This window comes from Moschus berezovskii, chromosome 21 (genome assembly GCF_049115385.1).
Source record: "Moschus berezovskii isolate FMDL1 chromosome 21, NW_MosBer_1.0, whole genome shotgun sequence".
NCBI classification, from domain to species: Eukaryota; Metazoa; Chordata; class Mammalia; order Artiodactyla; family Moschidae; genus Moschus; species Moschus berezovskii.
The window spans coordinates 53,865,348-53,890,147 of record NC_142480.1 but is presented as its reverse complement, the minus strand read 5'-3'; the positions used below and the strand labels follow the sequence as shown (position 1 = coordinate 53,890,147).

The 24,800-nt window shown below is 43.2% G+C and overlaps 1 protein-coding gene across 11 annotated transcripts; it reads right to left on the bottom strand.

The window, feature by feature from the left end:
• Nucleotides 1–1,580: 1,580 nt before the first annotated feature.
• On the bottom strand, nt 1,581–21,329 carry LOC129550249 (uncharacterized). 11 transcript variants are annotated; one of them, XR_016035660.1, is made up of 6 exons: nt 20,949–21,329; nt 20,042–20,100; nt 5,182–7,916; nt 3,628–3,753; nt 3,169–3,266; nt 1,581–3,054 (listed from the first exon to the last, which is right to left on the bottom strand). XR_016035660.1 is itself a non-coding variant. In XM_088829678.1 (3 exons), exons 1-3 carry the CDS (start codon nt 21,209–21,211, stop codon nt 2,957–2,959), a joined length of 420 nt encoding a protein of 139 aa, XP_088685804.1. In that variant the 5' UTR covers nt 21,212–21,329; the 3' UTR covers nt 1,581–2,956. The 11 variants fall into 11 exon arrangements, 2 of the variants coding, with proteins under 2 accessions (XP_088685804.1, XP_088685805.1); XR_016035662.1 differs by lacking the exon at nt 20,949–21,329 and adding an exon at nt 20,258–20,269; XR_016035658.1 differs by lacking the exon at nt 5,182–7,916.
• Between the last annotated feature and the right edge of the window lie 3,471 nt (nt 21,330–24,800).

Here is a 24,800-nt window from a genome sequence, read left to right as displayed (position 1 = left end):
TCCTTTCTCCTTTCTTTCTGGAATTTTAATTGGACATGTAACATAGGTCCATCTCATTCTATTATCATCCTATTTCAAGTTCATGACCTCTGTTTCATTTTTTCCCACTCCATAATTTTTCTATGTGGCATTCTGGGTAATGTCTTCACAAAAACCTTGTAGTTCACTAAACATTTCTTCAGTCGCATTTAATCTATTATTTAACCCTAGCCACAGAGGGGTTTTTTAATTCCAACAACTATTTTTAATCAATAGGAGCTTAATTTGCTTTCTTTTCCAAATATACCTTTTCATTTTTCATAGTGTCCCATTCTTCCATTTCAGTTTTTTTGTCTAAAATCTATTTGATTGTTTTAAAGATTCTAATGTCATCAACTCTCTCAAACAGTTACACAATTTCAAGTCCCTAGAGTGCTAATCCTTCCTCATATTGTGCCTACCAACCACTCCCCATGATGGATAGTTTCACTATGTGAGTTGTTATTTTTTGTCATGTGTGTGTGTGTGTTAGTTGCTCAGTCATGTGTGTGTGTGTGTGTGTTAGTTGCTCAGTCCCATTTGACCCTTTGCTACCCCATAGACTGTTGACCGCCAGCTCCTTTGTCCATGGGATTCTCCAGACAAGAATACTGGAGTGGGTAGCCGTTCCCTTCTCCCGGGGATCTTCTTGACCCAGGGGTTGAGTGCCGGTCCCCTTCATTGCAGGCAGATTCTTAACTGTCTGAGCCACCATGCACCTGAGGTTATGAAAGTATCCCTTCAGAGTAGTTTGCATTTGCTTCTGTTGACTAATCAGAATTCATTGTCTGGAGCTATTCTATCTATAACTCTTACACTGTTACAGCTACAGACTGTTTGGATTCAACACTCACATGTGGCACAGGAAAGACGTTTCTTTTTTTCACAGAAGACTTTTTTCCTATGCAGAATATTAGGCATGGATTTGCTTCCTTACTGCTTTTGGGGGGATGATAGGAGGAGTTTTCTGTTTCCTTTTTTGGAGAAAGCAGCCACTCTCTGACATCTGATTATATGCAGGAGGCTCAGTTTTAGTTCTTTTTGTCATAAGCCTCCTGTCACTGCAAGGGAGTTTAATCCCTTCCCCCAAATTCCTGGGGTCCATATCAAAGGCTGGTCTATTTCTAAGTCACTGTAGCATTGGCTGGTACACCTAATGTTCCCCTTGTGAACTACCTCTTCATTTCTGCCATCTCATAATTCCATTTTTCCTTTGAGTTTGCTGTATTTTTACTTTTCCCAATGTTTTATTCCAAAAGTTTTCAGTAAGTTAAAAGAATAGTATGCTCAACATTTATTTGCTCTTTAGTTAGATCCATCTTAGATTAGAAGAGAGAAGGAGACTTCCTGTTTACTGAAGTGCCTGTTAATGCTTTTGTGAACTTTTTCTGTTGAGTTCTTTTTCTTAACTGATTTATAAGAATTCTGGATGCAACTCATTCATCAATTAGGTGTGTGGTGAAAACCTTTTCCCACTCTGTAGTCGCGTGTTTTCACTCTCTTAACGGTACCTTTCAATACATAGACGTTAATTAATGAACTTAGGCTTATCAACCTATTCCTTTATGGTTAATTGAGATGTCTTTTTTTATTCTTCATAAGAAATTGCTCTTTACCTTTATTCTATGCATTTGCAATAGAAGGTAGGGATATCTCTTAGCTCAGTCCAGCATTTTGCCAAAGCCTACCATACAGCTTATAAGGAAAACTCCATAGAAAGAGCAATAAAATCAAGGAGCTTAAGGTTTAGCCCTCATGACACCATCTAGAGCATTAGTGTGACCGGTTGACAGTGACGCACCCCTTGCGTTTAGTTTAGCTCTGAGCTCAATCGTTCTGTCACTCTGCTACATGTCTTCAAACCAACCAAGTATCAACTAGTTTCCCAGGGGCTTTGTTAGCTGAGACCTCAAATTTACATCATACTTAATGAGAAAAAACGTCAGCATATCTACCTTTGGATGTACTTCCTAGGGTAGGGATTAGAGAAATCTGTTGTCAACATTATTCAGTTATTATGACTGATGAAAAAGTTTAAAAGAGGAGAAAGTTCCTTCACTTCTAAGAATCTGTTTTCTCCTCCAAAGGATGATCCTATAATTTATTATCTGAGACAAGACATTTTGATAGTGAAAGGAAGTGCTCTCCTTTGCTATTCTGGAACAACTGGCATAGACCAGAACAGCCCCTGGCAGCTCTGCAAGTTGTTGCTCTGCCCATTTGTAAAGTGGGAGACCTGTGCTTGATGATCTCAGAGATTCCCTGGCTTCACATTCTATTACCATAGGAGGGAAAAAAAGGAAATAATTGCATTTCTTTAAACTCATTTCCTACTCTGATAAACAGGGATGTTGCCTCTTCTGCTACACAGTCTAATTTTTAATAATGTATGCTATAGTGAAATGTTTAATAATTTAGATAAACTTTTGTTTGAGAAATATAAAATTAAGACAGGCTAATGTTCTCTTTTGCTTTTTTCCTGAGAACATGTAAGCAAAGTCCAGCATGAAGTCTGATCATGGCTCGTAGTAAGAGGGCCAGTCCTGTGTCCGGAGTGTTCTCTGTGTCCTGGGTCTATCTCTGGTGTGTTCACTGGGAACCCAAGTCCCTCAAAATCCCAGTTCTTACAGCTGTGTTCTCCATGGTGCAGACACCTCTGGCAAACTTTAAAGTTTCCTCACAAACGCCTATGAAGTAATGTTAAATGAAGAAAATAGAAGAGGTACGAAGACCAAAATATGAAAAAGTCCAGAGAACAGAATAAGAAGCCTAGAAACAGACAGCAGACCCACTCCCATATGAATGGTGACTTGAAACTTGATAGTGATGGCGTTTGAAACCACTGGGGAAAGAAAACACAGTTTAAAATACAGTGCTGGGCATCTCCCCTGCTGGTCTAGTGGTTAAAAATCCACCTTGCAATGCAGGGAACTCGGGTTCAGTCTTTGGTCAGAGAACTGATATTCCACATGACGAAAGGCAACTGGGTCCGCGTGCCACAAATAAAGAGCCTGAGCATCGCAACGAAGATCCTGCCTGTAGAAACAAAAAGCAGACACAACCAAATAATTATTTTAAAAATTACATATAGTACTGATGTATTACTAATCTGTTTAGCAGATTAAAAGAATACACATCGATTTATCTCACAGTTTTGAGGAGTCAGGAAGCTAGATATTCTTAGCTGGTTCCTCAGCTTCCAGGATATCACTCAGGAAATCCTGCCGGTCCAGTGGATAAGAATCTGCCTGCCAATGCAGAGGACACGGGTTCGATCCCTGGTCCGGGAAGATTCCACATGCTGCAAAGCAACTAAGCCTGTGCGCCACAACTACTGAGCCCACGTGCCTCAATGACTGAAGCTCTTGCCCCCGAGAGCCCACATTCCACAACAAGAGATGCCACAGCAATGAGAAGCCCATGCCCCCGACAAAGAGAAGCCCCCACTCTCCACAACTAGCGGAAGCTTGCACACAGCAATGAAGATCCAGGGAAGCCAAAAATAACTAAATAAAGCAGTGTGTACATGTCAAAAAAACCAGGGTGACAGCTGAGGCTGCCGTCATCAACTCAAGTTTCCACAGGGGCAGGACGCACTCCCAAACTCACCCAGCGTTTGTTAGCAGGAGTCAGTTGCTGGCAGGTTTGAGATGAGGATTTCAGTTCTTTGCAGGATGTTGACCAGAAACCATCCTTGCTTCCTGGTCATACGTTCCTCGCCTCCACAGCATCTGGCTTCCTCAGAAGCCAGAAAAAAAAAGCAACAGGCTAATGTTCCAAAGCCTGTCTTAGTTTTGTATTTCTCAAACTAAAAGTTTATCTAAATTATTAAATTTTTCACTATAGCATAGCTTATTAAAAATTAGACCGTGGAACAGAAGAGGCGACATCCCTATTTATCGGAGTAGGAAATGAGTTCAAAGAAATGCAACTATTTCCTTTTTTTCCCTCCTAGAATAACAGAATGTGAGGCCAGGGAATCTCTGAGATCATCAACTATAGCTCTCCACTTTACAAATGCAAGCTAAGAGGGCAAGAAAGAGAAAGTGGCAGCAAGAGAGAGTCCTAGCAAGGCAGAAATCACAGTCTTTTGTACCCTGATCATGGCAATGACATCTCGTTACTATTGTATTCTATTTATGAGAATATCCTCATATCGTCAAATTCTAGGCATGAGGTCTAGCCCAAACACAGGAGGAGGAAATTACACAAACGAACAAGTACCAGGAAGTAGAAGACATTGGAAGTTATCTTAAAAGTCTGCCTACAGCTGGGTCTTACCATCAGTCCAAAATTCTTCTTCCTAGTTTTTCCCAGGAGACCTAGCAAGGCAAACTGGACTCTCAATGACCCCTTCTGCTATCCTTAGTTCCACACGTGGCAATCCAGACACACTGATTCCTACTTTCCAAAGTTATTCTCCTATCCTCTTCCAGTCACGCCAGCAGATTTAGCCTGTGCTTTCAGAAAATGAAAATGGCAGACAGACAAAAGGAAAGCCTATCTCAAGTTAGAAAAAGCATTAAGGATGCTGCTGGTTTCCAAGAGAAATTCTATCCCCTGGTGAAAATAAAATCCTTGTTCTGCTTGTCCAGTCCACTTGACCCAGAGCCCAACAAAGGAATATTCCTGTTCACACTCACTGAAGCCACACTGTCTTCCTGAAGGAGTTACTTGGCCCTAGGCTGTAGCTCAGCTCCTACAGAGGGACTTAAAAGGAAAACAACAGTTCTTGGTCCAAAGCAATAAAGAGACAAGTGAGTCATAGCAGTCTGGATTCTCCACCAGCATAAGCAGTTCCGTGAATCGCCTCTATTAAAACCCTGCCTTTCTATCCCAAGCTGTTCCAAGTGCCAAAACCTTCCATTCAAGAGTTTTATAACTCAGCCCTGTGCTCACAAATGTCACTGCACATAAGAGGGCCTTTGATCTCTAGCCATACCCAAGCCCATAGTCTGCAGCGAAGCGTGGTTTGATAACTATCTGAAGAGAAAAGCGCTTGGGTTTCCTCTCGTTTCTTTCTACTCTACTTTTAATAGGCTGCTTAGCTTCAGGCATCTGCCCTCTGCCCTCCTAGCTTCCATTTCAACCAGAAGTAAAACAGGCTCATGGTTACGTGCTCTGGGAGCTCATGAAGTAACAATGATGGTAGCAAATACTCACAGAGGGCCCATACGAGCCAGGCGTTGTCTTAAGGAGTTTGTATAGGCAATCCTACGTAGGAGGTTTTCACAGAGGAGAGGGAAGCGTAGAGAGGCAAAGTGACTGCCTGACAAGTCAGTCAGTGAGGGATCTGAAACCAACCGGACTTCCCCAAAGTATGTTTGCCTGCTTTACTGTATGCACGCCTTCACTGAGAAGGCAAAATATGAAGACAGAAATGTGAGTCTATTTACTGTACGCTCCTGCAACCCCACTCCTAGATATACATCTGGAGAAAACACCAATTTGATAGGATACATCCACCTCAGTGTTCACAACAGCACTGTTTACCATCGGCAAGACAAGGAAACAACCTAAATGTCCATCAGTAGAGGAATGGATAAAGAAGATGTGGTACATACATCCAGTGGAATATTACTCAGCCATAAAAAGAGTGAAATAATGCCACGTGCAGCAACATGGAGGCACCTAGAGATTCTCATACTAAGTGAAAACAGCCAGACAGAGAAAGACAAATACCATACAATATCACTTATATATGGAATCTAAGAAAATGACACAAAATAACTTATATACAAAACAGAAATAGACTCACAACTCACAGGCTGAGAAAACAAGTGTATGGTTACCAAAGGGGAAAGTGGGGGGGAGGGACAAACTAGGACTTTGGGATTAAAATGCACATATTACTATATATAAAATAGAAAGCCAACAAGGTACCTACTGTGTAGCACAGAAACACTACTCAATATCTTGTAATAATCTATGAGTGAAAAGTTTTAAACAAGAATAGATGCAAATATGTATAACTGACTCACTTTGATGTCCACCTGAAACTAACACAACACTGTAAACCAACTCTACTTCCATTTAAGAAAAAAATAAGCTCACAATTTGAATTCATTTTTTTAATGTGAGTTTCCCTTTAATAAGGAAGAAACTTTGGAATAAACTCCTTAGCTGTAAAAGCACTTTCTTTCTCCAGGAACTGTATCAGAAATGCCTTCAGTAAGAAGGCTAAATGTACAAACCTTTGAACTAAAGTCATGAACTGATTAATCAAATTGAACTGAAGACTAAACTATGCTCTGATGTATCTGAAGCAGCAGATTTCTTCTGTTGAAGTTTTTCCCTCCTGTTCAGTATAAAGATACTGGGCTCTATTATTGTCAGATTTCTTTAGTAGAAGAGGCTTTCATGACTCATCTGAATTAGAAGCCTCTATGTTTTTAAACTATGTTTTGTTAAGTGTGGAAATTTATGAAGTATGGCTAAGTCAGAACAGAACAGCAGTTCATAACTAAGTCCTAAGGTGTACCATTTCAAGCATAACTACATTCAAAACTTAGATATTAAAAATTAAGTCCAAGAGAAGCTTCTATCTACAAATAGCTGCTATAATGAAAACTACCTTCCTACTCTCAGGCCAGGTTAAATGATGGGTCTAAGCCCCTCCTTGGGAATAGGAGTAGGCATGAGTGCTCTCCCCGGGCCCAGGGTTGGTCATTTGGCTGTAACTGGGCCAATAATTTTGCTGGAATGATTGAGGAAGACTGTTTTTTTAAAAATAACTTTGTTTATTGATTGATTTTTGGCTGCAGCAGGTCTTCGTTGTGGTGCCAGGGCTTAGTTCCCCAAGTGGGGATCAAACCAGCATCTCCAGCGTTGGAAGGTGGATTCTCAACCACTGGACCAGTGGGAAGTCCTGAGGGGGGCTTATTCTGGACTTTCTAAGCAGCTGAAATACAAGCTATTGCTGCTCTGCGCCATCTCACTGGGGACAGCCTGCCTGTGAAGGGAGCCAATGTGGAAGGAAGCAGATAGAAACAGACGTCCTAATTTTCTTAGAGCATTTGGATCCAGCTGTACCTGAATCTCCTCCTATGCTGCGTGGTTCACCAAGCCCATAAATTCCTTTTTTTTTTATAATGTATTTTACTGAAGCACAGTTGATGTACAGTGTTGTGTTAGTTTCTGGTGTACAGCAAAATGATTCAGTTATACATACATACTTATATATATATATATATTCTTTTTCACAATCTTTTCCATTATGATTTATTGTAGGGTATTGGATATAGTTTCCTGTACTATTCAATGGGACCTTGCTGTTTACCCATTCTACATATAATTGTTTGCATCTGCTAGTCCCAAATTCCCCATCCATCCCGCCCCCATCCCAAAAACCTTTGTGTTTAAATCTGTGAATTGGGATTCTGCCCTCTGCAACCCAGAGTCCTAACCAGGACAGAAGAAATAGGTCAGCTGCCACCTCCTGCTCTGTTACTACTGACACCACAGGCCGAAAGAAATGAACACTCGTGAAAGTTGAGAATTTCAAAGGCACACCCATATCCTGGGTGTGTCCACGAAAGCAATCCAACAACCGTGCACCCAGCTGGAGCTGACTTAGCTCCTAAGAAGGCCCACCCTACGGCTAAGGGTCATGCAAAGACGTTCTAGAGAAATAATGCAGTAAACAACACCACACACACACACACACACACACACACACACAAAACCATTAGGCAAGAACACCACGTATTTTCTTCTTAAGGGAAATAACCACAAGCAAAGGATGGTTATGAGTCAGTAACTGGCTATAATTAGGGGCTTTTCCCCCCACTAGTAATATCTGAATTAAGGTGGAGAGTATAGCACAGCCCAGCAGGCTGTAAAGAAGTAACCGCATCTTGCTTGATGTTTCCATGACTCAATTCCTGAAGAACAGGTCCCTGCAAGTCAGGAAAACAAACAAACAAAAAAACCTTCATAGGAGAGTTTCAGTTCAGTTCAGTTCAGTTCAGTCGCTTACCTAAGTAATTGGGAGTTTCCACCTCTATCAGAGTCACAATAATTCCACCTTCAGTTGTCCAGTTTGGAGCCCAACATCTCTCAAGCAGCCACTCTAGAAATTTCGCATCTTCTGGACTTTAAGTCCGTTTTTTATTTCAAAACCTTTATCACTATACGTATAATACACAGAGAAGACTGTATAGAATCTACAGGTACCTTTAAAATAAGTTACCCAACAATGCATCCACCCCCGGGGTTAAGAAGAATGCTGTGCTCTGTCACTAAGTCGTGTCCGGCTCTTTGCAACCCCAGGGACTGTAGCCCACCAGGCTACTCTGTCCTTGGGATTTCCCAGGCAAGAACACTGGAGTGGGTTGCCGTTTCCTACTCCAGGGCATCCTCCTAACCCAGAGATCAAATCCACGACTCCTGCATCTCCTGCATTGGCAGTTGGATTCTTTACCACTGAGCCACTTGGGAAGCCCTAAGAAATATATTACAAGTCATTTTAAACTCCACGGTGTGTCCCTTTCTAACTGCACCCTGTTCCATGGCACTCAGGCTTCCCTGATGACTCAGTGATAAAGAACTTTGCCTCCCAATGCAGGAGACGTGGATTCAGTTCCTGGGTCAGGAAGATCCGCCATAGAAGAAATGGCACCCCACTCTAGTATTCTTGCCTGGGGAATCCCATGGACAGAGGAGCCTGGCAGGCTACAAAAAGGTCAGACACAACTTAACGACTAAAACAATAACCCTGTCACTCTTGGGAGAATAACCTGATTTTAAGGAAAACATGCTTCTGCATTTTGAAAAAAATTACTGTAGTGTGATTGTACACCTCCCTATACAACATATTATTTCATTTTAGAAAACTGAGTCTAAGTGTACCCTGGAAGGAGCAGGCAATATCTCCTGTTTTAGATGAAGGCACCCAAAAAAAGCAAAGCTGAACTGAGTTTCTGAGTCATAGTCTGGCTGTAACTTCTGCCCTTTCTGGTGAAGGTGGAAAGGCCAAGTTTTGTTGATGAGTCCTCGGAAATGCAGAGCTTGCCAGAGCTGGGGCATTAGGCAGGGCTGGGGTGTGGACCAGGCACAGGACATCCAGCATCTAAATGGACTATTGAGTGCTTTCTGCTTCTAAACCCATTACTTATCACCAGCTGTCAGGAGTAAGTGGAAACAGAAAAATTCTGTGAGGTGAAATGAATGTTCTCAGCACATCTAAGTGGTTATACGTGTAAGCATCTCATTAGTATGTGGTCGAGACAAGCCACAATCAGAACAGAATATGAAATTCCGACATGTTGTTCTCACGTTGAAGAGGAAACGGCAGTCGTGGTCTTGCTGCCGGCAGCCCTCACCTGACTCTCAGGTCCAGTCCGCCCCCCTGCACCAGCTGGCCAATCCCGAGCAGCTCGCATTCTGGAATCTTCTCTCACCTTCCTCCAGGGGACTCCTTCTCAGATTCTCTAACTGGATCCCCTAATTCTTGTGTTCCATGTCTTTCCTGGTTTGTTCTTTCATTTTTAGTGGAGTACATCCTTCTTGAGATGAGCTTCTCAAAAAAGGTTCCACTGTTGTTCAGTCACTGAGTCATGTCCAACTCTTTGCAACCCCATGGACTGCAGCACGCCAGGCTTCCCTGTCCTACACTATCTCCCTGAGTTTGAGCAAGTTCATGTTCATTGAGTCGGTGATGCTATCCAACCTTTATGAAAAAAGTTTGCAAAAGACATGAAGGTCTCAAGACTGCGTGTGCCTGAAGATGTAAAATTTTTGAGTCTCAAACTTAAATGATAGTTTAGGTATAGAATTCTAGGATGGATATCATTTCCCTTCAGAATTTTGAAGGCATGGCTCTATTATCTTCTTACCCTCAATGTTACCAGTGAAGAGTCAAAAGTCATTTTTGTTCACAATCTTTTTAATTAATTTATTTTTTCTCTTTGGAAGCTTGTAGAAACTTAGTATTTGTTGCCAGTGTTCTGAAATATCACAATATGTGCCTTGTGGTTAAGTCTGTTTTTATCAATTTTGCTGTACATTGAATGGACCATTCCAATCTGGCTACTTATGTCCTTCAATGCAGGGTAAATTTCCTAAATTATCTTCTGATAATTTTGTTTTCTCTGGAAACTCATCTTACTCGGATAACGTGTCTCCTGAACTGATGTTTAATGTTCCTATATTTTTATTCTTCCTCCCACCTTCTATATTTTTACGGTATTTGGGGGGCTGATTTCCTTTTGTCCTGAGTGAGTTGCACTCAGTCTCTCAGTTGTGTCCGGCTCTTTGTGACCCTATGGACCCACCAGGCTCCTCGGTCCATGGGATTCCCCAGGCAAGCATACCGGGGTGGGTTGCCATGCCCTCCTCCAGAGAACCTTCCCCACCCAGGGATCAAACCCATGTCTCCTGCACTGCAGGCAGATTCTTTACCGTTGAGCCAATGGGAAAGCCCTCCTTTTCTTCTACTGAGTTTTTTATTTCCATAAGCACATTTTGTCCTTTGAGTGCTTTTTATAACTTCAGTGTTCCTTTTTCATAGATGTGGTATCCTCTCCTTTCCTTCTAAGTATTTTAAATATTTTTTTTTACTATGTTCTTCTCCCTGTCCTGTCTCTGTATTCCCTAAGTTCTTATTGTTTGTTTCCTTTTTTGTTCATGTCAACCTATCACAATAGTGACTTGTCTTAGCTATCTAATGCGTTTTGACCATCTATTCTTAATAACCAGGAGCAAAGAAAACCTGCCTGGAAGCTCTGAGCATATGATGAGCTTTGTTGACTCTGAGCTTCACTGTGGGATTGTATGGATGGTCCCTTTGGGGTAAAACCCTGATCTCAATTTGTTAGGCTGGTCAATATCTTGAAGAAGAGACTCCTAATCTCCTCCTGCCTGGAGGCAGACCCTTGTCCAGTATTCTGGACACCAACTAGAGGAACAGGTCTCTTCATTCTGAATTGATTGTACATACAGTCACTTAATGGAGTAGGAAATGGCAACCAGCTCCAGTATTCTTGCCTGGGAAATCCCATGGACTGAGGAGCCTGGTGGGCTACAGTCCATAGCGTCTCAGAGAGTCAGATGGGACTGAGCGACTGAGCAAGCACACACAGTCACTTAATTGCTCTGTTTCTGGTACAGTGTTGACTTGGTAAAGTGCCCCCACCCACAGATATGTCTGAAGTACCCCATCCAGAGACCCTCTGTTCCAGCCTGAGACTAAATGTTCAGCTCTCTGTTGGGACAGATAAAGGGCAATCGTGAGTGACAGGGCAATGTAGCTTTACCGTTCACAGTTTTTCAAGTTCAGGGTCTTCAACTGCATTTCTGTTGCTCGAAGTAATTTCTTCCCATTGACTGCTGAAAAGCTACACACGAATGTGAAATATGGTGAGTGTTTACATTAAGCCATTCTGCAAATGCCTTTTGCAGAACCACCCCTACAAAGATCGTGAGAAATGTATATGAACACCTCCAACTGAGGTAGAAGAGATCGAGAATTCTTGGCTATAGGTAGGAAAAAAGAAAGTGAAGTGAAAGTTGCTCAGTCGTGTCTAACTCTTTGAGACCCCATGAACTATACACTCCATGGAATTAATTCTCCAGGCCAGAATACTGGAGTGGGTAGCCTTTCCCTTTTCCAGGGGATCTTCCCAAGCCAGGTCTCCTTCATAGCAGGCAGATTCTTTCCCAGCTGAGACACATGGGAAGCCCAGGAAAAAAGAATTCCTAGGTTAAATGTTGCTGGAAAAATCTCTCTCATTATCCAGGACAATTCCATCTGTTATTGCTTCCCGTGTCTTCTGTCATCAAAAGGTCTTCCTATGGTTTAAAGAAAAAGGCTTTTCTAGGGATTTTTTGGCTAAATATTCCAGGTCCGTACAGACATAGTTAAGATGTTCATGCATCATCTCATTTGCTCTTATGGCAGAAGTCCTGTGAATTAACAAGGTTGGGCATCATTATTACTGTTTTTTACTGTTATCATTGTTGTTGATCAGTCGCTAAGTGGTGTCTGACTCTTGGCAACCCCATGGACTGTAGCCCACCAGGCTCCTCTGTCCACAGGATTCTCTAGGCCAGAATACTGGAGTGGGTTGCCATTTCCTTTTCCAAGGGATCTTCCCAAACCAGGGATCGAACCCACATCTCCTGCGGCTCCTGCATTGGCAGGTGTGTTCTTTACCAGCTGAGCCACTGGGAAAGATCCGTTACTATCACCCTTTCAGAAGTGAAAACAGGCTCAGAAAGGTTGGAGGATGTCTCCAAGGCCAGATTACCTGCAAGATACTTTCTTTCCTTCCCCCTCCACCCAGCTATGAACAAGATCAGCCTTCAGAGCAGCAAGAGAGTTGCAAACTATCTCACTGTGGCAATTCCCTTTGGTCTCTGTCAGTGACAGCTTGGTGGCTTCCAGAGTCCATTGTGTTTAGGCACAATGTGCCAGCATATAGCGTATCCAGATGAACCAAGAGGCAAGATTGGGATTAGATATAGCAAGTCATGCAAGGACTTGGGCATCCTGGGCTCCTGGTTGCCTCTAAGGAGCTGCTGCAGCCAGGACAATGGGAATCTATGGCGGTGCCCACGTTAATAGTCCTGTGGTTTGTACTTGAAGGAGCTGAGTTCTCTGTGTTTCCTAACTTAGATCTCTAACTACACTCACTACCTTAGCCACACCAGTGGATTCATAGCAAGTCAAACTTGATTCACAAGGGGTCAAATTTGTTAAGTTTTAATAATTCTGTTCATAACATATCATTTTAATTTTTTGTTTTTGTTTCAGCTTTATTGAGTGTGTGTGTGTGTGTGTGTGTTTCTGTGTGTGTCTATACTCAGTTTCTTAATCATGTCTGACTCCATGTTCCTCTGCTCATGGGATTTTCCAGGAAAGAATACTAGAGTGGGTTGCCATTTCCTTCTCTGGGGGATCTTCCGCACCCAGGGATCATACCCGCATCTCCTGTGTCTCCTGCATTAGGCAGGTGGATTATTTACTACTGAGCCACCAGGGAAGTCCTTATTGTATATAATTGACAAATAAAAATTGTATGTATTTAAGGTATAAGAAGAACTATACAAAAAAGATCTTCACAACCCAGATAATCACAATGGTGTGATCACTCACCTAGAGCCAGACATCCTGGAATGTGAAGTCATGTGGGCTTTAGAAAGCATCACTATGAACAAAGCTAGTGGAGGTGATGGAATTCCAGTTGAGCTATTTCAAATCCTAAAAGATGATGCTGTGAAAGTGCTGCACTCAATATGCCAGCACATTTAGAAAACTCAGCAGTGGCCACAGGACTGGAAAGGTCAGTTTTCATTCCAATCCCAAAGAAGAGCAATGCCAAAAAATGCTCAAACTACTGTACAATTGCACTCATCTCACATGCTAGTAAAGTAATGCTCAAAATTCTCCAAGCCAGGCTTCCGCAATATGTGAACTGTGAGATTCCAGATGTTCAAGCTAGTTTTAGAAAAGGCAGAGGAACCAGAGATCAAATTGCCAACATCCGTTGGATCATTGAAAAAGCAAGAGAGTTCCAGAAAAACATCTACTTATGCTTTATTGACTATGCCAAAGCCTTTGACTGTGTGGATCACAACAAACTGTGGAAAATTCTGAAAGAGATGGGAATACCAGACCACCTGACCTGCCTCCTTGAGAAATCTGTATGCAGGTCAAGAAACAACAGTTAGAACTGGACATGGAACAGCAGACTGGTTCCAAATCAGGAAATGAATACGTCAAGGCTGTATATCGTCACCCTGCTTATTTAACTTATATGCAGAGTACATCATGCAAAATGCTGGGCTGGCTGAAGCACAAGCTGAAATCAAGATTGCTGAGGAAAATACCAATAACCTCAAATATGCAGATGACACCACCCTTAGGTCAGAAAGTGAAGAAGAACTAAAAAGCCTCTTCATGAAAGTGAAAGAGGAGCGTAAGAAAGTTGGCTTAAAACTCAACATTCAGAAAACTAAGATCATGGCATCTGGTCCCATCACTTCATGGCAAATAGATGGGGAAACAATGACAGACTTTATTTTGGGGGGCCCCAAAATCACTGCAGATGGTGACTGCAGACATGAAATTAAAAGATGCTTGCTCCTTGGAAGGAAAGTTATGACCAACCTAGACAGAATGTTAAAAAGTAGAGACATTACTTTGCCAACAAAGGTCCATCTAGTCGTAACTATGGTTTTTCCACTGGTCATGTATGGGTCTGAGATTTGGACTATAAAGAAAGCTGAGCACTGAAGAATTGATGCTTTTGAACTGTGGTGTTGGAGAAGATTCTTGAGAGTCCCTTGGACAGCAAGGATATCCAACTAGTCCATCCTAAAGGAAATCAGTCCTGAATGTTCATTGGAAGTACTGATGTTGAAACTGAAACTCCAATACTTTGGCCACTTGATGTAAAGAACTGACTCACTGGAAAAGACCCTGATGCTGGGAAAGATTGAAGGCAGGAGGAGAAGGGGACAGCAGAGGATGAGATAGTTGGATGGCATCACTGACTCGATGGACATGGGTTTGAGTAAACTCCGGAAGTTGGTGATGGACAGGGAAGCCTAGCATGCTGCTGTCTATGGGGTCGCAAAGAGCTGGACACAACTGAGCAACTGAACTGAACTGAAAGGTGTAGGGGAAAAAAAAAAAGATACATGCAACAAGTAAAGCCAAAATTATAATCCAGGTATTCTGCCCCATGGGTACCACCGTCTATTATAATACCACAGCTTCCGATAAATTAGTAGGGTCTTTGGGATGTAGCCACTGAAATTTTCCCAGACCAGTTTTAAAGAGGAGGAAAATTGTCACGCACCTGAATAAAGGTTGTAAGCTCTTTTCACAATTTGTGCTTTCCCTGGGAGGCAGAATATATGAATGGTTCATTTCAAGCACCTGAAGCTCTTGCCCTTGAACTACAGCATTGAAGCCATCCTACGGTGTGGTGACTGAGGTGACAGGATGCTCAGTGAAAATTTATCCTGCAGACAAGTATGGCTTGACTTCATGGCCAGACCAGGCGTTTCCATTTCCCTCTGTGCCTCAGCCAGGCCGGCGTTGCCCTAATGTCTGACTTCTTCATTTCCAAATTAGCATGACCAGCACCAAAAACAAGTTGCAACTGTCCTGTCCTTTAATTTTTACCTAATTACAAAGTATATGGTTAGTATTAGGAAAGGCACAGATTTTATGGCCCTTCCAAATCCCTGGTTCCTTGAGTTTAACTATCTGGATTTCACTAAAGATATATACCTAGAAACATCTAATGAATAGGGCATGTCCAAAAAGCCATGTGTAAATTACATTTTTTGCATATATTTCCCCATAGGGAAATTGTATTGTGCTTTTTAAAGGCATGACTAAGCCAAGAAATAAGTTGGTCCCAGGTCAGCACACCAAAGCCTGCTAGACTTGTTTTTAACCCATAATCTACTTAAAGTATAGTGTAAATACTAGAATATCAGATACATTTGGTCCTGAGCACTTAGTGTTGGATTTTTTAATCTATTGTTAATTGAAAGATAATTGCTTTAAAATATTGTGTTGGTTTCTGCCACAGATCAACATGAATCAGTCATAGGTATACATATGTCCCCTCCCTCTTGAACCTCCCTTCCACCTCCCACCCCGTCCCACCCTTCTAGGATTTATAGGAAGTAACATTCTCCAAGTAGAAACATCTCTGATGCCTAACCAAAATAAGGAAAGGCAAGAGCTCTAATAATTAGCCTTTTGTGTCTTTTATTACCATTGGGGGGCTGTGCCAGGCAGCAGGTGGAATCTTCCCCAACCAGTGATTGAACCCATGCACCCTCACTGGAAACACAGAGTCTTAACCACTGGACCACCAGGGGAGTCCAAACTGTGTTTTAATGCATATCAGCTCATTCCATTTTCAGAACAACTAAATCTCCAAATGGTTAGTAGTATTTAGTGTGCATTAATAATACGTTCAAAAGCGCTTAAGTAACAAGTGGTGAAGCCAGGATTTAAACCAGGTTTATCTCAATCTGCTCTTTCTTCTAGGTTTAGGTACTACTCTAGATTTATGGTCCAAATATTCTGAACTGAGAACAACTTGTGCCCACCGGGGTGACGTGAATGAAGGCTGGTATCCCAGTCTCTAGCAGGGAATCTCAAACTTGACCATGTACCAGAATCACCTGGAAGGCTTGTTAACCAAGATTTTCTGGGCTCCACCCACTCATGTGTTTCTAATTCAGTAAATCAGAGTGGCACCTGAAATTTCACATTTCAGACAAGCTCTCAAGTGAGGCTGACGCTGCTGGCCCAAGGACCACATGTTGAGAATTCATTGTTTGCCTAATAAGTCATCTCAACAAATAGCCAATCCCTGAAGCACTGACCTTCATAGCTGGTAACATGGAATGAAATTCACTTAACTCTTGAAGATCTATAATTATGGTTAATACACAATCAACCCTGAATATTCATTGTAATTGCTGAAGCTCCAATACTTTGGCCACCTGGTGAGAAGAGCCGACTCACTGGAAAAGACCCTGATGCTGGGAAGGCTTGAGGCAAAAAGAGAAGGGGGAGACCAAGGATGAGATGGTTAGATGTTATCACCAACTTAATGGACGTGAATCTGAGCAAACTCTGGGAGACAGTGGAGGATAGATGAGCCTGGAGTCCAGGGGGTTGCAAAGAGTCAGATACGACTTAGTGACTGAACAACAACAATGATTCCTTAAAGTACTCAGACTTCATTTATTTGAAATGTTCTTTGTGTTTAAATAACAATATCTCTCTCTTTTTTTTTTTCCAGTTTCTGCCAAACAACCTTTTATTACCTCAGAAAAGCAATGGTAGGTACTGCAAAATATATTCTGACCAACTCTCAACTTTCTGATATTAAATATGCATATGCATAAGGTTTTTAATGAACAAAACAGTTAAATACAAACTTTCACATGCAAAATAGATTACTATATAGCTGGCAACTGCAGAGCCAAATACTAAATTTTCTTGTACAGATTTCAGTGGTTAAAAAATATTTCTAAAACTTACACCTTCCTATGATTTTAAACCAAGAACAAAAAATATGGTTTAAATCTTTCTTGATTGTAGGACACATTACAGATATCAACTTTTGGAATATTAAACAATAACCAATGGACTTATTGAGGGGTACATGGCTGTTTGCCCCACTTCACATAACCCAAGTCCAGTCTTAATATCTGGGGGTTTTCTATTCTACCAGTTTTCACTTTCTTACTATTTGGGGGTTTTCCATTCTTTGTCATTCATCACTGTTTGCATAGGGATCCACTACCTCCACTTCACATCCTTGAGTTTGCTGTTTCTTCTCTACTGTGGATTAGAAAACTCATACTTTGTAAAAGGCAAGACTAAGAGAAAGTAGCTCTGAGAAAGGTCCTGAGTTTCTTGCTTATGATTAAGTGCTTTAGTGTCCGGCCATTATAACTTCATTTTTTTTTTTTTTTGGTTGTGTTTGTCTTCTTTGCTATGTGAGGGCTTCTCACTGTGGTGGCTTCTCTTGTTGCAAAGAACCAGCTCTGGTTGCGGCTCTTGGGAACTAGAGTGCAGACTCAGCAGCTGTGATACCTGGGCCCCATAGCATGTGGAATCTTCCCGAATCAGGGATCGAACCCATGTCCCCTACATTAGCAGATGGGTTCTTAACCATTGGACCACCAGGGAAGTCCTATGACTTCATTTTTGACAAGCTCCCAGGTGATGTTGTTGCTGCTTATCTGGGGACAAACTTTGAGAACTCTTTAGGGCTTCCCTAGTGAGTCATCTCTACAAATATCTCTTACTTCTAAATTATTTTCTGAGGGCCAGTTTAACAGTTTCCAAGTATAAGTCCACTTTGAGAAGATGCATGGCCCAACCCTTCTGGATCCTTCCTTTCTTCTTCTGGATGAGCTCTTTCAAGACTCTACTTTTATCTTCTGAAATTTTCCAAACATTTAATATAGGATAATATTCCCTGGCCATATATTTGTGGCATCTATTTGTTGATCAAATAAATAATATATCAATACACAAATATTGTTGAGCATTCCCTTTACTAGCAGTCTGCAACCTTTTTGGCACCAGGGACTGGTTTCGCAGAAGACAATTTCTTCATGGACTAGGGGGTGGAGGTGGGGGGTGATTTCAGGATGATTCTCATAAAGAGCCCATAACCTAGATCTCTTGCATGTGCAGTTCACAGTAGGGTTCTTGCTCCTATTAGAAACTAATGCCACAGCTGATTTGAGAGGAGACAGAGCTCACTCAGTAATCTGAATGATTGGGTGTGTGCTAAGTCTCTTTAGTCATGTTCGACTCTTTGTGACCCTATGGACTATAGCCTGCCGGGCTCCTCTGTCCATGGGATTCTCCAGGCAAGAATACTGGAGTGGGTTGCCATGCCCTCCTCCAGGGGATCTTCCCAACCCAGGGATCGAACCCTCATCTCTTATATCTGCATTGGCAGGCAGGTTCTTTACCACCAGCGCCACCTAGACGAAGCTCTGCTCACTCACCCACCGCTCACCTCCTGCTGTGTGGATCAGCTCCTAACATACCACAAACCAGTACCAGTCCATGGCCCCAGGGGTTGGGGACCTCTGCCCTGTAAGACAGGTAATATTTGATACTTCCATCTGTCTCCTTTAATACTCACACCCATTGTATGACCTAGGAATGAATATCTCATTTTCTAAGCTGAGGAAACTGAAACTCAAGGAGATTAAATGATCCACTCATTCAAGGTCATATTTAGTAAATGGCATAGCTGGAATTCCAACTCAGATCTTCAGATCCCAAAGCCAACATGCTTTCCAACAGACTCCAGCTACTGCCCCCCTGAGAATAAACTGGAATGCAGAGGAAGCTGGCAATTTATAGTTTTAAATGAGACAAACTCATGGCAAACATAATGGCCACTCTACCCCCACACCCGTGGCAGACAGTTTTATTTCCTGCTGCAAATGGAATCCTCAGAACCCTTTTCAACCAAGTGTCTCTAGTAGCCAGAACCAATCCATTGGAATAGGCACAGAGTACCTTAGCTTCACTAATTTGGAAATGTCATTTTGTGGTATCCCACTTAGAAACATTCCACCTAGAAAGTGGAAAATAAGGTGCTATATGAAAAGACAGATAAAGCTGGGATAGATAGACATCGAGTAGAACTGATAGAATATTCTTTATCTTACATCAGTGTTTCTCAAACAAGGGCAGTTTTGGACCCCAAGATGTTATCTAGGAAATGTCTGGAGACTTTTTGTTGTGACAACTGGGAACTAGTGGCGGGGGCGGGCTAGGTGCTACAGATTTCTAAATGGTAAGAGTCCAGGAGATGTTGCTAAACATTCTATAACACCCAGGACACTCAGTTTCTCCCACAACAAATATTTATCCAGCTCCAAATTTCAACAGTGCAGCAGCTGAGAAACCCCGCCCTTGATCACAGCATACAGAAAGAAAAGAGCAGAGCAAAGCCCCTTGCAAATGCCTGCTGTATCTCTCACATTAGTAAAAAAAAGTTGAGGGAACTGAAACCATGGTTCCGGGCCTTCTTCTGGTTGTTCTTACACGAAGTGCAGAGGCCACACAGGGTTCAGCGACAGCTAAGCTGCAGATCCTTTCATTTTCTTCCAGCCCAGATGACCTGAAGAAGCCTAAGATGTTACCCACCCATCCTGGATCAACATAGCTTCTGGCTTTGCTTTCCCAGTTTCTCTCCAATCAAGACAACAGGAAAGAATATTTAAAAGAAAAGGGAAAGTGAAGGGCAAGGGGAAGAGTAGACCAGACTCTCCAAGGAAAACTCCACAGCCAGTTCTCCGTGAAAGCGCGTCCTCACTAATCCCACGAGCGTTCAGTCCTTTTGTTCCTATTTTTCCACAACCTCATCATTCTGAGGGTGGTGTCGGGAACAGCAGAATCGGCACCACCTGGCGTCTCCTTAGAACTATAAAATCTTTCCCTCCCAGACCTTCTAACATAAAATCTGCATTTAACAAGCTCCTCCAAATGATTCGTCTGCACACTCACGTTTCAGAAGTGCTGCTCTAGGGTTTCCAACAGGCAAAATAAAACTGCAAAGTGAACAGCTGCAAAACAGATGCAAAGCAAATCACGTGGTGTAACATATGACTTCTCCAGGGGATTTATGACCCTCTGTGGACAGTAGCTTGTAATACAGAAAACAGAAATTTGAAGTAGGAATATGCACAAAAAGTCAATGCCATGTTATATCTTTATAATTACCCTAAAGGGATCCATCTTGGCTTCAAGAAAATGTAGTACTAGTACCTTAAACAGTTTCATAAACTCAGTGAGTGTGCAAGCGTTTGGGTGGTTTTTTTGTCTTTTGTGGTTTTTTGTTGTTTCATTTTCTGTTTTGTTTCTCAATAGGGAACAAAGATAGGATTTACAGTGATCTTCCAAAAAATCAGAGGATTTGATTTAATCGTTGTGTCCAGCACATGTCATAATACCAAAATTTTGTAACAATCGGCAAAAAAGAGTCAATGCTGCATGTTTTTAAATAACCTAGAAAATAGATTAAGGCGAATGGAAGCGGTTCAACTTCAGGTCCTCTCTTATTCAAACAGGCTACTCATTCAAGAAATATTAGGTCCCAGGATCTGTGCAGAGGAGGGACTGAAGGCATGCAGCGACCAGTGCTGCAAAATATGGCCTGAGATTAAGGGCAGCAGATAGCCCCTGGATAAGTGAGGCGGAGAGGGGAACCGAGCTGGGAGAAGAGCGGGAGGAAGGGCGTGGGGAGGAGCTCCGGATGCAGCGTGGATAGGCGGGTGGAGCCCCGAGCGGCGCGGCGCGGGGCGGGTGCGGTCCAGCCTGACTCAGGCTTGCCGACGGGACCCGCCACAACTCTGCCCGGTTAGGGTTTTCCGAGGACCACGTCACGCGGTCCCGCAGCCTCTTGCCCACCTACCCGTGGCCGAGTTGCACAGGAACCATCATGCACAAGGGTGTAGGCTCGGGAGTGCAGGTGTAGGAGAGGCCGCTAGAGGCCGCGCGCTGTCCCTCCCCGAGGAAGCGAAAGGGCCGGGGCGAGCGTGTGCGCGGCTGGCCTTGTTCCGCCCAGCACTGCGGGTTCTGTCCTAACCTCCGCGCTCCGCTTGCGACTCTCTCGGCGATGACCTGCGAACGATCACACCCCAGCCTCGACGTCAGAGCACCCCGTGAGCCCCGCATCACAAGACCGGGCTGGGATGCTGGGTGGGCCCTCGGAGCCTCTCCTCCGGCTCCTGGCCTTCTTCCCAGGCTTCCCCTGGGGCAGAAAGCTTGATTCACTGATAACAGACATCGGTCCCCTCACTTCCCTAGGAGAGAAGCCCAGAGACCTGATTCGAGAGAAAGCAGTGGAGAGAGAGAGACCGAACCTCAGAGCTCAGGCAAGCAGCCTCCTTCCCCCGCGGGGGAGGCACCTGAGCCCTGGGACTGCTCCCCAGGAAGTCAGGCAAGAGTTGACTACAAGCGGAGTCGATGTGGGAGAGGCAAACCAACAAGGAAACGAAGCAGAGGTTTCTAGAGGCTGCCCCGCCCGAGTGTTCAGGGGCCACTGACTTCTTAAGGTCACCGAACATTTTTACTTGGAGAGCCAGGAGTCAGGTAAAGTCACGACAAGGCAAGCAGGAGAAGGCTCACAGCTCTGCCCCAAGACAGAGAGAGACCCTGGCACTCCCATAGGGAAGGAAACACTCCTCCAGGCACTGGGTTTAGGACTTTCGCTTACTGTTGCTCAGGGGCCTAGCAGGCCATGGGGGGCAAATGTAAATATCTTCATTGCCCTGAAGTCAACATCCAGACTGGAAGATGTTAAGTAATTTTCCAGGATCAGCTGGTAACAAAGTGGCAGAGCTATGATGCTTGTTTCTTTGATTTAATTTATAAACACTAACGGGTTTCCTAGGTGGCGCTAGGGGTGAAAAATCCGCCTGCCAGTACTGGAGACACAAGACATGTGGGTTCACTCCCTGGGTTGGGAAGATCCTCTGCAGCCAGAAATGGCACCCTACTCCAGTATTCTTGCCTGGAAAATTCCATGGGCAGAGGAGCCTGGTGGGCTACAGGCTATGGGGTCACAAGGAGTTGGACACAACTGAGCGACTGAGCACAGCACATGAGCATATAATACAGTCACATCTTTCAAAATCATAAAGGCTACAAAGAGATACAATAAAAAGTCTCTCATCTAGTTAGGGAGTTGGGGATGGACATGTATACACTGCTATATTTAAAGTGGATAGCCAACAAGGACCTACTTATTGTCTAGCACAGGGAACTCTGCCTGATGTTATGTGGCAGCCGGGATGGGAGGGGAGTTTGGGGGAGAATGGATACATGTATATGTATGGCTGAGTCCCTTTGATTCACCTAAAACTACCACCACACTGTTAATAGGCTGTATTCCAACATGAAATAAAAAGTTAAAAAAACCCAAAAACCTCATCCCCACTGACCCCCAAATATCCAGTTGTCCTCATCTTATCTATTTGGCCACATTCACAGGTGGCCACTGTCTTGTGTTCCTTGTCATAGATACACGTTCAGCATTTCTCTATACATATACCAGTTAATGAGAACTATATAGTCTTATATTTTCTTTCATGTGTACACAAAGCGTGGTATACGATACCTATTGCTCTATGCCTTGCTTCTTTCACCTCACAAATTATCTTGTAGACCTTCCCACATCAGTGCCTGAAGACCTTCCTCATTCTTTTCCTTTTATAGCTGCACAATATTCCATTGTACAGACATACTACAGTTTAATTAACCAGGGCTTCATTCTTGGTTACTGGGTTGTTTCCAATGTTTTGCTACTGTTAAAAAAAAAAAAAATGTTGCAATGAATTTGTTTTCAGTTGTTAAGTCCTGTCTGACTCTGTGTCAAGAGGAGCCCGCCAGGCTTCTCTTGTCCCTGAGGTTTTCCAGGCAAGGATACTGGAGGGGATTGCCATTTCCTTCTCAAGGGCATCTTCCCAACCCAGGGATCGAATCCACGTCTCCTGCGTTGGCAGGCAGATTCCTTACCACTGAGCCACCAGGGAAGTCCTGCAATGAATAACTTTGTACCTACGTCATTTTGCACATGCCAGAGCCAGGAGCCCACATCTTTCCAGCTCTAAGCAGTTTATGTTCCCTCCACTCCAAAGCTGACACAGGACCAATTATATATGCCAGCTCTGATAGATAAATGCTCATATCTCTGTCTTCCCCCTAACCCTCAATCTTCCTATTTTCCTGTTCTCCTTGTGAAGCCCATTTGTATTTGCGATAGCTACACAGAGTCCGGACAGAGAATACTTGCCATTTTATCTCTTTCTGTGGTTGCTTCATTTCATTCTTCAAATACCAAGTGTGACTGTAACTGGAGATAAAATCTGCAGATGTTGTTCTGCATAAACATGGAATTTCTGCTACCAGTTGGATCACACTGTTTCATACATGTGCCAGGCAAGTTCAAAGCCTGCATACCGCAGCCCACACCAGGCTTGGATCCCAGCTTGGAACTGGAAGGAGGATGAGCTTGAGGCAGTCTACTGCTGAGAGCCAGCATCCGTCGTCATTTCTGGCTGTTGACTTAAAGGGACATGAAATGAACGATGGCAACATCAGGGAGGCCCAAGGAAGACTGCCTTCCAGAAAAGATAAAATGCATCACCCAGACTTTCATTCTCATCTTCTGTGGTCATTTTGTCATCGCTTTTTATGTTTAGATTTCAGGTTTGCCTTTGAAGGTAGCTTTTTGTTTCTCAAAACAGGATATGGCGATTAGAGAGAGTACTGGGCAAGGTGGGTGGGGCAGGAAAAAGAGAAGGTAGGTTTTTTTTCTAATGCGTGTGACTCCAGCTACTGTCTGCATAGTTCACCAAGATGGGTTCACCCTGTTTCAGATGCAGTTTGAGCCAAGTGCTCATTCTTGGGAGCTTACTGAACACCAGTAACTGTGTTGATGAGTGGCAGAAGGCCCAGATGCTCTGGTCTAAAAGGAAAGTCAGGCCCATACCAGATATTGTCAGTGCAGAACAAGAGATCAAAGTGACGTGAGCTGTGATGTAGGTAGAGAAGTACGCCCAGGGTCTTATCGAGCTCAGAGAAGAGGCGCTTAACCCAGAGTAGGGAGATAGGGAGATGGGGCAGCAGTACAGGAAGACTTCTTTGGGGAAATGCTGCTGAACAGAGTCCTGAGGAATAATAGGAGGAGCTCCAGCAAAGAACGTGAGCAGAGAAAACAACATAAGCAAAGGCCCAGACGAAGGAAGGCGTAGAGGCCCTATTAACCTGATGGAACTTTATGATTATTATTAGTATTACTATTATTAATGTGGACCATATTTTTAAAGTCTTTATTGAATCTTTTTACAATGCTGCTTCTATTTTTATGTTTTTATTATTTTTTTGGCTGCGAGGCATGTGGGTTCTTAGCTCTCAACCAGGGCTCGAACCCCTGCCCCCTGCGTTAGAAGAAGTCCTTACCACTGGACTGCCAGGGAAGTCCCTAAGTTTTTTTTTTTTTTTTAATGGGATAGCAAGCTAGTAGCCCACATGGGGCAAGTTTCAAAGGTGAAACTGAGATAAATTTGAACCCGATTCTACAGTCCTTAAATATTAGCCATTCCTTCTGTTCTTACCTTAATTGGTGGATCTTCAGCAATAAACTCCCCCCAAATCTTCCCCAACCTCAGAACACATTAGGCAGACAGAGTTCCAGGCAAGACTTTCTCAACTGCCTCGTCCCTTCTGTCTCTTATCTCTGACCCATGACTGTTTTCTTGTA